Source organism: Plodia interpunctella, chromosome 18, assembly GCF_027563975.2.
Source record: "Plodia interpunctella isolate USDA-ARS_2022_Savannah chromosome 18, ilPloInte3.2, whole genome shotgun sequence".
Lineage (NCBI taxonomy): Eukaryota > Metazoa > Arthropoda > Insecta > Lepidoptera > Pyralidae > Plodia > Plodia interpunctella.
The window spans coordinates 9171482-9184684 of NC_071311.1; the positions used below are offsets into that span (position 1 = coordinate 9171482).

General features: G+C 36.5%; 2 protein-coding genes across 11 annotated transcripts in view; one reads left to right on the forward strand and one right to left on the reverse strand.

Moving 5' to 3' along the window:
- LOC128677587 (protein prickle-like) overlaps positions 1-13203 on the reverse strand; it is a 293975-nt gene that overhangs the window by 64651 nt on the left and 216121 nt on the right. The window lies entirely within an intron of this gene.
- On the forward strand, positions 10580-11754 carry LOC128677593 (cathepsin B-like). The gene has a single exon (XM_053758565.1). The coding sequence runs from the start codon at positions 10626-10628 to the stop codon at positions 11592-11594; it is 969 nt and encodes a 322-aa protein (XP_053614540.1). The 5' UTR covers positions 10580-10625; the 3' UTR covers positions 11595-11754.

Consider the following 13203-nt stretch of genomic DNA (forward strand, 5'->3'; position numbering starts at 1 on the left):
ATGTAATTATATGTAAAATGGCGTAGTACTTAGTAAGAATAAGAGAGTGTAAAGGATAGAAATAAGAACGGAAAAACAAATCCGCAATATTTTTATAATTTCCTGCCTGGTGCTATGTATAATGGTCACAGGTTTTTAGAACATTATGTGGAGTAGAAAATTGTACTTATGTAATGGTAATGGTACATCTGACTCTCTGACATAAACGACACTACCCTGCGTCGCTTGTACCACGTAAAACTGTGTCAGAAGTATCATCCTTGGTACTGATCAATACTCATACTTCTAACTCTATGGAAAAAAAGTTCTGATATTACATTTGATAAAACAGGTGAAACTTTGTCCTGCTATATTTCCATAGTTCTAACATTAACCAAAAGTATCCAGAAAGAATATAGGGGTGATTATTTTTTAATAATGTATAAAAATATTACTAAGAAGAAATGTAAAAGCGTATCTTCCTTGTTGTTATATCAATATTTCCACACAAATTATCTCAAAAAGACAATGCGCGGCTTTGTGGAGCCGACGTCTTTACAAAAACGGGGGAAAAAAATCCACGTCGCACACATGCGCCATATTTAAATTTCGAATCGGATGCGAAAAAAAAATCAACGCAATGTGGTGGTAGCACGCGCCCCGACATATGCCTTGGTGGAAAAAATATTTTTTCTTTACTCATCAAACACCCAACAGATAAGTGACTGAAAAAATGAAACATAAGCATAATATTAGGAGGCGGCGATAAAAACTCCTCGAGGCAAAAAGCGCGACTCATTTTGAGGCTAAATAGAGTATGGTATTAGCAGGGCTGGCAAAAAAAAGTTTAGCTAATATTATAAATTGAAATTAAGAATTTAGCCAGTCAGATAGCTAATTCCGAGCACGCTCGGGTGATATCCGAATTCTGAAAATTAGTAAATATTTTTGTTTTTGTTTATAACTGCATATTATGTATGTGTCTTTTGATATTTGTTTATGATTGGATTTAAATATCTTACTTGTGTATCTACAAAATTTTGACGACCTCGGTGGCGCAGTGGTAAGGTTCTTGCCACTGAACCGAGAGGTCCCGGGTTCGATCCCCGGTCGGGTCATGATGGAAAATGATCTTTTTCTGATTGGCCCGGGTCTTGGATGTTTATCTATATATGTATTTGTTATAAAATATAGTATCGTTGAGTTAGTATCCCATAACACAAGTCTCGAACTTACTTTGGGGCTAGCTCAATCTGTGTGATTTGTCCTAATATATATATATATATATATTTATATATTTATTATTTAACCGATTTGATTGAAATGTAGCTAACGACATGGAGAAAGAAAAAATAATACTATTGGAAGTCTTAAGTATATATTATGCATCGGATTATACAAATAATAGATTTTATTTTATAATTGTATTATTTAAAACTTGTGAAAAAAGGAATTTTAAAATATACTTGATTTTTAATTGATCAATCATACCAATATCTATTATAGCAATTTAAAAAAAATAATAATATTAAGATTACTTGAAATAAAGATTATAGTACCTAAGTTCCAAGATTAAAGAAAAGTAACTTGCAGATGACAACCCTGAAGCGCGCGCTGCGCCCGCGCAGGACATCTGTCGCGGTGAAATTTGTTCGTCACTCGTTGCGCAGCTATTCGCATAGGCATATGACTAAATTGTTTTATAATATTTTAAACGCTTTCTGATCGCGTATCATTTGTGCATCACCGTTCAACGATAGACTAATTTTTAGACGACTATTAAAAAAATGGAGTTATATTAATAAAATAAAATTATTTCGGTCAAAGTGTGTTCAAACTGTATTTTTTAGATGTGATCAAAATTAAGTATAATGTACCTACATTATATGCAATGTATAAATGGTGGTTATTATTGTATAGATGGTGTATCTTATTGAATTCTTCTCCAACATTCTCTTCCTCATGAATTGGTCACTGTATATAGAGAAGCATTTTTAAAATCATTGAACTAATTTAACAGAACCAACATCAACTCGCAATCGAGAACAGTCATCGTTCCGAAATGCCTGTACTTTGTAGCTTCTTGAAAAGTACATTTCGTTTTTACAAAATTGTTTAAATTTTGACGTTGTAAAATGATTGTGAACGCATGTATTCAGAAATTAGACCTAATTTCTGAATACATGCGTTGAATTTGAACATAGCCAATATTAACGAGCATTCTTAGCTAATATATAAAGCCTTTAAAGGCTCGTGTACCTTCCTAATTATCAACAATATCGTATATTTCAATAACGAAACAAGACAACAAAGCTTTTTTGGGAGAACTTTGCTCTACTTACCTGAATGGGCCGTAATTGGAAGCGGCTGCTTTGAAAGCTTAAATAAGCTTATGAACTAAGTTAAAAGGCAATTTTGCATGTCGGGTGAACTTAATTTTGGCGTCTTGCTCTCATGCCTCTTGTGATCGATTTAAGTAATATGCAACGAAAAACGTCGATGATAATTTCGAGTATCGTATTAAAAAAAATACTTGCACTTATTTTTCTTATATTTGGATGGGTTGTACTAGTCAACTTTGACGTAGACTTTAACCAGCGCGCCGCTAACGTTTAGAATACACGCCGAATGGCCGAGGGTGAATTTCACGACCGTTTGAATGCGGCGTGTAGCGTTTCATTAGAGTCGCATATATTTTTTTTAAATAAAGAATCATTTTTTAAATTGAACATTTATAAAATTAACCATGTACCAGTACTTTACTTATTTATAAAAAAGGATAATTAAATTGATTATTGTGTATGATACAATTTAAAAAACACTAATGATAGCCCGCGGTGGCGTTCAAATCGCTCGTGAATTTCACCCTTGAACAATTCCAGAGACCAACAAATTCTTATATTGTTAGTTACTACCACTAATGTTTAAGATTAGGTTACTAATCGCCGAACACGGGCCATACCGACGCGAATGAAGGTGCATTGCGCTGTTTGTACGTGAGCATTTTAGTACCGCAAGGAAAGTCCAGGAATGTACTAATCCTGCGGTGAAACTACCACACATTTTAGAGATTGATTAGAGACTAACACCACGTTGCACAGTCGCGCTCCGTCGTTTTGACGTACGTCGACAGACAACGAAGAAATTGTATGGAGATTCAAAACAAAACCTACAGGAAGCAACGAAGCTACATCGTGCTGTGTCGACGCAACGGAGCTCAAGTGGGCTGGGCATGATTCTAATATGTAGCACAGATAGTAAAAAAAAATAATTGATATTTTTCATGTGCTTTATCGGTATACGATCATAACCTTCGATGGACTATTTCCCCCTACTGGACTCAGTCCCTTTCAGGCTGTACCGGACGCGCGCCCGCCGGCAGGTGGCGTGGCAACCTCCCTTATTTGAATACGATTTTTTTAAAGCTGGGACACGAGCCAGCTTTTTGTGCTTTCAATTGGTTTTATTGCCCGCAATCGATTCACTTTTTGTAATGTCAGAAAAAGGTAATTCGACAGCTGGTATTACTAGTTCATGATCATAGTTCATGGGATTGTTCACTTAGTTCACTATAGTCACTAGTGAAAGTGAACTAAATGAACAATCCCATGAACTAGCGACTAGTGTATCCGACTACCTGCCATTAGATGGCGGGGCGTAGGTTGTCTAAAACGTCATGATGCCTTTAGGCGACTTGAATAAAATCTGATACCAGTGTTAGCAATAACACACTCGATATGGTGATGACGTGAAATGAAAAATCTTAACCTATATCGATATTTACAATTCTTATGTGTGATCAGCTAATTTAGGTTGAGAATGTCTGAGGTTGACTAGGAATTGAACCCTGTCAAAAGGTCACACAGCATTACCACACGTTTAACCTGTCTGTCTGTGCTGTCTGTCGTTCGCGATTCTTCTGCAATTTGGACGTAGCGTAACTCCTGCAGTGCTGTCAGTTTAATTTCGTCTTTTTATATCTTGGAGAAATTATATGTGTTCCTTATAATATTTATTAGTAAATATTAGTAGTAGGCAAGGATGTTGGCAGTTTGAATTTTGCACACACAAACAAATCCACAGTCAACTTTTGCCGGGATTCGCGGCACCGTAGCCCCGAATGCACCCGAGAGAGAGAAAGAGAGATGTAATTAGATTAGTAGCTTTAGTCAATGACTTGAAAGTCCAAACAATACGTCCAGATGACTCAGTTTTATTGTTGACGACTGAGCTTAAAGCTCACTCGCGGTAGTAAAGCTGCCATTGATCAAAAGCTTTATGAATGGAATATATTTAGCTTTCTTAGAAGCTAGACTGCACCATTCACAACGCACCCGTTGTGAATGATGTGTATTTTTTATTGTAATCATTAATGTTTTATTCCATACTGGTCTGGGAGGCAAACAGGAAAAATATAAAAGGGCCAACTGCTTCTCATTCCGCGTTGATTGTAGAAGTCGATCAAGGGAAAGGGCATTGACTACTATTTCTGAATTTCACTCCACCACCCGCAACTTAAAAGGCCATTTTAGTTATAACTAAACAAAATTACGGAATTTAGTATAAGCTTACTAAAGTTCACATTAATAAAGAACAAAAACGAATTGACTAAAGTTACGCCGAATTTGACTTTCAACGCAAACGCACACAATTTCACAAGCCTAGATACGTTAAATATCGCCCGTTATCTAATCGGAAAAAGTGCATGGTGAATGTGCATCTGCCCTGCAAGCGGCCATGCTGTGACGCAATCAGAGACAAGCCCACAAAGAACCCGCTCATCACAGCATCGTAAAACTATAACTATAAAACGCTAGCTGGTAGGTACCTCACGCGTTCCCACGATTAGACAAAAAAAAAACAACTAATATCATTTTCACACCTTCGCGGAAAGGCCTCAAGATTTTATTACGAATGTAAAATATTAATGCATTATAAACTTTCTTTTGAGTTGTAAACTTTCGAGAATGTGTATTGTGGCGGCATCTGCTTGTTTTTGGAATAACTTTTAAGGGCGCCATCTGTGATAGTACTCTGGAACTAAATCGAACCCTCTGTAATAAGCAGCGAAATTCGGGACAACCAAGGAAAAAATATGAAGAGTTTCGGTTAACGGCCGCTAGATAGCCCTACGTGTAGGTATTTATATAACAAAAATTAATTACATCCCTGTCTCCCCCGTGAGATTAAGACGTGATACTGTATCTGCATAAAAACAGGAAACTTTACCTGTATAACTTTCTGTGTAATATTGAATGTCGTCTCTTGAATAACTTCGTCGTTTTCACAAACATTAAGAAGTTTATTGTTTATATATAAACGTGCTAACTGCTCTTTTTAAAGCAAGACAAAGCGGTTCGCACGACAACTATTTGCGGAATAAAAATAAGAAGCTATTTTACTCTCTATTTTGTTGTGATTACTATAGACTATTACAGCTATTTTATTTATTATTATTCGTGTAAAACGTTTGAAAACAATCAAGTTTCACTTTCCCAAGACCGCAAGTAGAAAGCAACTATTCAATTTATTATTTGAATACCTTATTTGCCACAAATTGCAAAGGTAGAAATGACGGCTTGGAACGGTACAAATTTTGTCTTATTGAAAAAAAATTTAATAAATTAATAACAAAAATTTGAATTTCGCAATATGCTTACTTTATGGAGCACAAAAATTTCAAAAAGGAAATTTGTACTGAAATTATAAATTCCTATTGGAAATTATCTCGCAGGCTATTAAGTTGTGTAGATTAGTGTAATCTACCTGCTGTTGTGCCGCGAAGCTGGCAGGATTAGAATATTTGATCATATCTTACAGGAAAAATAATATTTTGTATCCATAGTGTTTTTAAACACCTATTAATATATAGTAAGAATCAGCACGTGTTTTCTACAAAGAACCTGTATCTCTGTCTGTGATATTTATGTATGTAACTAACTGAAATATCACATAACATTGGAATTAATATTGACTTCATAGCATGATGATGTCATCACGCTGTGAACTCGATGTTAATACTAAACAATCGGAGTGCTTTCCTTGTAACTTTTGTTTACATGAGTAAAAAAAAGTGTAGCACTCGAATAACATTCTAATCTCCTAAAAGCAATCAACACACAATTCTACTTAAAGAAAACAATAAACACTTGTTTAATAACCATTTAGCCATGTAGCCGACCCCTATGCAATAAATCTGCAGGATTTCTAATATACAAGTCAGTAACGCCATCTGTTGACGACGCGCGCTCATTACTTACAGTGATAAATCAGAAATGTCATAGAGGGCGCTGTAAGTTGCGCGATATATCTGCAAAGTTGGGGAAACAGGGAAAAAGATGATGTTTATGAGTTCCGTAGAAGCAGGTGTGACTTTATGAGAATAGAAACGGTTATTGCAAGTGCTTCAATGTGTAACTTTTCTTAGAAACCAGAGGCATTTGTCATTTTGAACGGGCTCTCAATTCTTTAATAGGTACTTTGCTTTTTCGTTGATCGACTTTAACTTATAATTTTTGGTATACTAAGTATTTACAGTAAAGGAAAATTTTAATTTGAGCTTAATTTCCTCCAAGATATGATTAGTATAATCGTCAGCATACAAACGCAGTATAGAACTCATGCAGGGAAGCTAAAAATATGATTGTACCATAATTAGAGAGGCACGTTGTTCCAAAGAGATTACGATGTAATTCCGGCTACACACTACCGCTGAACTCAGACAGTTGCTAACATAAAGGCATAAACATTGAGCAGTTTGTACGAGTGTTTTTGTTTACCGCAATAAAAAACAAGCAGGGTATACCAAATCCGTCGAAATTCGACCAAACTGTATCGCGATAATGTGTTGCCGGCATAATATAATCTCCTAAGTAACAGTACCAAAATATAACCTCCAATAAACCTACACCAGCACCTCCCAGACTACACAATCGTCTCACAGTACAACAGCGGCGACCACACGGCGGGCCGCATAATGGGCCTCTGTCCCATTTCCCAACCGCCCGCGGCGTCACACGAGGTACGAGATTGCATCTCCTATTTATGCCATTTTCATGCTAATTCTGCTTTAATTAACGAATCTTACATGAATATTAAACAGACCTACTTACTTGAGGCATACGTTAGTCATGATAATTTATATCCCAATGAAATATTTAGTAAAAGGAATTATTTCCTTTATTTTTTAAGTTATAATAGAAGGCGACAAAATATGAAATGTTTTAGAGAATTAGTGGAATGAAGGATCATTCCTAAAATAATTTCGTAATGTCCTATGTATTTTATTATCAATCAATTTATTTTTATTTATAGGTATTCATTCAGAGGGAAGTACAGGCTCTCATAGCTATATTTTTTCATTTTTCGTTATACGTATGTAAATTAATTAACCCCAATTCTTCAACGATCTTTTGAAAAATATTATATTTGACTATTAGCCTGTATTGAGAGTACCACCCCACAAAGTATTTCTTGGCACTATTAAGGGATTGCCTATATTACCTTCTCCATTCATACATTCGCTGATACGTATATAGGTTCTCTCACTACGTTTCCCTTCAGGTATGAGAACCTGAACACGTGTCTATTAAAGCTGAATAATAAGATTATTCCCAGATGAAATAAACAGACATCCATAAACATGTTCGTAACCACTGAGGTGTCATATAAACTGTCGGTACCATAACGCAGCCCCTGTTATTAAAATAATAGCTACATAGCCCACGTCTCCCCAACTGAAACTTTGCTCAACGCCATCTGTTTTATAACTCCAAAACTAACGTACCATAAATGGATTAAATCATAGGCATGTGTTTGCTGTTCGCTATGCATTCATTTTATGAGTTTTGTACAAACTTATTCAGTTTTATTTTTCACTGCCAGTTTCAGTATTTTTGTCTACATTATAATATTTTTAACAGACTGACAGACAGAACTGTGCAGTAATCACAGAAATAATAAATCAGTCAGGATATATGGTGTTTCATGCCGGCTACACATTATCGACGAACTCGGACAGGTTCTGATGCATTGCTTAGTTTGTATCAATGCTTTTATTTAACGCAGTGAATAACCAGCATTGTATATCGAATCGAACAAAGTTCGACAAACTTACATCGCATTATTGTGTAGAAGACACAAAATGTTTATTTATTTAAGTACACAACCGTGAAAATATAACTCATTAATGAAGGCTGACATTGGATTTAACTTTAAACAATTAGGAATATTTTTGTATATGTTAGGCTAGATAGATTTTTCTTTCGGTTTTCAGATATTTCTCTTAGGGTTTGAGTTCCCTTCATTTCACCCTAAAAGCCAATACTGATGAGTACTTTAAAACAAAGGGGACACGCGGCATTTGGCACATTTTACGAGAAGTGTTCGTGCAGCGCTCCAGCGCTATTATGGCGGTCGCAAAATGCAGACGTTTGCTTCAAGAGCTTGTGTACTGTTTCCATTGTCTCACGATAATAACATAGACATATGTGATTCTCGCCGTACGCTGTGTAAAATAAAGACGTGCCGAAAAAAATGGGATAACCAAATGACAAGATGAAGAACAAAATGATTTTAAACACTACTTTCAATACTTGAATGTTTTCAGGTATTAAAAGTTCGTAAAAATCTGTTTATTGCAAACAAACATACTTCGAACTTCCAATCAATAAATAGTATGATTATGCAATTTTAGTTAATGGAAACTTAAAACTTTGTGATTTTAAAGAAAATATTATATTTACAAGAAAATATTTTTAAGCGGACTTGATAAACTTGGAATACGTTTAAATTAAGGTTCATATATAGAGAGCTTGCCTGGAACAACATGCATGTGGTACGATAAAAGAGGGATTCCAACTCAATTTTAAATATTTATTTCTTACTTCTTTACGTTGTACCTACTCAACCAATCTTCTTTAAATTTCTCATTCATATAGTTTTATTTCGGCTAAGAGCACTGTTCTCGCGTGAAATTCACTCGAGCAAAGCCGCGAGTAAAAGTTAGTTCGCAATATTTAACGACACGACACATTTTTCAGTACAAATCGTGAGAGAACGAACCCACGCGCCTCTTGAAATCAAAGAATGCGACGATTGGTGAGCTGAAAGTATTTCCACTACATTAATCGCTAATTGGCGGGGTGCGGCGACTGCTTCACGGGTCGCGGGTTCGAATCCGGCGAGGCGAAATTTTAATAACTGTGGTTTCGTGCAGCATAAGTTCTGAAGATTGTACGCGGTTTGGAAATCTTATTTGATGTTAGATATTTTATATGCCGGCTCCACAATGACGTCGAATAGTTTGCCAAATTTTGGCGGATTCGGTATAATTTGCTGGTTTTTTATTTCGGTAAACAAAAACACTCAGTCTGTGTGATGTGCATCGATGTACAATGTCAATGTACAAGTACAGTGTTTGTGTTGTGTCGAAAGACGTCAAAACGACAGAGCCGAGAAAATAAAATTAAGAAATTTGAATATATTTTTAAGGTTCTGGAAGTGCCGGAGTTGCAGGACGACTTGATCCTGGTGGACTGGTCCGCGCAGAATGTGCTCAGCGTGGGCCTCGGGAGCTGCACGTGTACTTGTGGAGCGCTTGTACCTACTGTCACTAGCCACGGAATATAAGTTCCTCAATGCGAGTGTGTTATTCAGATTCTATTCAAGTCGCCTAAACGCATCTAATATGAATTTTACGACTACCTACCGCAATGTAGTAACAAGTAGTCGCGTACACATACGAGTACTTATAGTCAACCAGTGCGCAGGTTTCCTCACGATGTTTTCCTTCACCGGAAGCAAGTGGTGGTTTATGAAAACTTACTAACATGAGATTGGTATACAAACGCATTCCGCACGAGTAGTATTCTTACCTGGGACCAACCGATTCACATGCCACTGAACCACCACCGCTTCTTTTTCACTACTCTGATCGCCGGTGATTTTTAATTGTGTGATTTAAGAAGTCGATATCCGTTGGTCTATTTGTGGTAAAATTCCAAACATTCATAAATAAATGAATTCAGACATTACTTGGTATGGCATTTTACTTTGATGTCATTTAGTATTTATCAATTTTTATTTATTAGTCATAAAAATTGCAAAATATTTTCGAATTCTTAGAATTGTTGGCACATAATTATTTTTACACATTTTTCAAATACGACTTGTATAACAAAGTAATAAATTTTAAAACAAAAAATAGGGTATTCAAAATACATAATTTTATATGAAATAATTAAATAATAGAAGAGGGCTAGATGTGAATGACGCAAGACGCCGCGAAAGTGGGGCCATTTAGGTTTATTTATTTTTTAATTCTTCAAATTGATGCAGTAATAATAGATTCAGTAATATCACTTTGATTTATACGGCATGTTCATCTCAAAGGAACTAATGCTAAAATTTTAATCGTCAAACAAGACAAGGATAATCCCTAACCATATAGAATGGAACAGTAGTATATCCTTTCTCTTTTAGTTATGTTGTGTAACTGTGCATTACTTCTAAATATATTTTATCATTATTTGGAAAAAATAAATGCAACACAATTGTGACAGCCCTATTAATAACGTTCGAGTAATATTTAAGCGTAAGAGCACTTATTCGCGTATTACTCCTCAATAAGCCCAAAAGAAAAAAACATGTCAATCGTAATATTTGTCCTGTATTTTGGAATAGCTGTGGCAGATCTTCCCCATCCGCTATCCGATGAATACATAGAACTTATCAACGCCAATCAGAATACATGGACCGCTGGCAGAAACTACCCTGAAGATACTCCGATGGAATATTTTACATCACGCCTCGGTACGTTTTTGGACGACGATAGTGACTTCCCGGCAAATATTTATGATCCTGATTTCATTGCCTCACTCCCTGAAAACTTTGACCCTAGAGAGAAATGGCTAAACTGTCCATCTTTGCATGAAATCAGAGACCAAGGCAACTGCGGAAGCTGTTGGGCCTTCGGCGCTGTAGAGGCAATGACTGACAGATGGTGCATTCACTCAAATGGCTCTCAGTTCCATTTCTCTGCGCAGGACATGATCAACTGCGACAAGCAATCCTCCGGTTGCGATGGTGGTTTTTCCAGTAACGCTTGGACTTTCTGGAATACCACTGGCGTAGTTTCAGGTGGTAACTATGGATCCAATGAAGGTTGCGAACCGTACCTAATACCTGAGAGCTATTCTGACTCCACTTTCCATGCTGATATAACTTGTGTCCAACAATGCCGAGATGGATATGGGATCTCTTATAAAGATGACAAACGATTTGGATTAGAACCATACAGAGTGGTAGGTGAGGATAATATCAGAGCTGACTTATACAAGAAAGGACCTCTGGAAGTCAGCTTCGTGGCTTGTCCAGATTTACTGCACTACAAAAAGGGTGTGTATAAGCTAAGTGTTCCTATTAATGATCAATGTGGAGGACATGCCGTCAAGCTTATGGGCTGGGGAGTAGAAAATGGTACAAAGTACTGGTTGCTAGCAAACTCGTGGAACACCTACTGGGGAGAGCTGGGAGGATTTTTCAAGTTTCTGCGTGGTGAAAATCATCTGGGTATCGAAGAACATGTCATAGGCGGGCTGCCTAAATTACAATAATACTATGTCCTGACTTCTTCACTATTGTTTATTTTCATGTCACGACGATCGCAGTCAAACTTTAATAAAAATTTTGGATCATAAATTTTCTACACCAATAACTTTATGTTATTCAGATTAAATTGGTATTCTAAACAAATATATTGTGCTTAAAACAAAATTATTTTGTTGTCCTTTTAGATCCGAATAAATAAACTTGAATTGCTTCGAGAAAATGATGGTACGGCCTGCGCCTTTGTGCCTTTTTTTGCTCGACTTGCGGGGGCACTGCCGTGCTCCCAGATATCTTGTCGTTGTGGTTTTATATCATCATAATTATTCTTAGCAAAGACTTGCATACGGCAGGCCTTATGTTGTGAGTGAGACTTGGGACATCAAATCAAAGAATGAGCTGAGAGTATTTCCACTACATTAATCGCTAATTGGCGGGGTGCGGCGACTGCTTCACGGGTCGCGGGTTCGAATCCGGCGAGGCGAAATTTTAATAACTGTGGTTTCGTGCAGCATATATAAGCTCTGGAGATTGTACGCGGTTTGGTAATTAGTTGATGATGGATACTTTTATTATTGCGGGTAGGATTAATTTATATCCGCAGCTAGGCTTCTAAAATTTCCGATTTACTATGCTGAAGAATGAAGTCTCAAATATAAAAATAAGACGTACGATCACATGGAATGTATTCTCCTTATTAGATAGTGTGATTACCGAGGAAGGTTACGTGTATAGTGACGAATTCAATTATTTCATAACGGCATCGTTTAAAGCTACTCAAAGCTATACGCCAGCTAGCTAATATAGCTACGACTGTGAAATTGAAATATTTCTTCGGCGGCAATCTCAGGCATTCCCTGGCGGTGTCCGAGTTAAATGAGTTGCCGCCTTCTGATGTTCTAGGAGAGCCGCAGGGTTGCGAAATTTGAAAAGAATTTATTTCATTTAAAACTATTTATTGCACAAAATAATAAATAACATGCATTTACGAACGGTGGACTTAACACCATATGGCATTCTCTAGCCTAAACATAAGATTGTGGTGCGATAAAGTGTATCTAGGTAATACATAGAAAACTGTAAAATGAGAATAATTTTGACAATAACAAAATGTAACTCAGGCACCGGAGGCCAATTTGGTAATAATAACAACATTTATCTTATGTTAGGAAGTCGTTATAAAATAATTATTTAATGATTCAATAATCCTTCTTATAATTCTCCTAATCAGTCGGTCGAATATTACCCGAGATCAAATAGATTTAAAGTAAGGGTAAATTAAACGTGAAATATTTTTTTCTATATCTTTATGCCACACCCCTATGAGCCCAGACGGCGGTAAATGAGTTAGGGCTGGTCTCCGGCCGATACCTCCCGACGTCCGTGTCGGGAATTTTATTCAGTTTCCCGATAACGTATTCCTTTTGAGAATTTTCAGGGGCTGACAGAGCTATCTACGATATTTTCTACATACTAGTGGTCCGTCCCGGCTTCGCTCGGGTGAAAACATAATCAACTATGCACGTAAACCTTCCTCAGGAATCATATTATCTATAAAAAAAAACAAGTATAAATCCGTTGCTTAGTTTTACAGATCTAACAGACAGTGGGAAGCGA

Coding starts and splice junctions, on each gene's coding strand:
- LOC128677593 (XM_053758565.1), top strand. CDS start 10,626: ATGTCAATCGTAATATTTGTCCTGTATTTTGGAATAGCTGTGGCAGAT.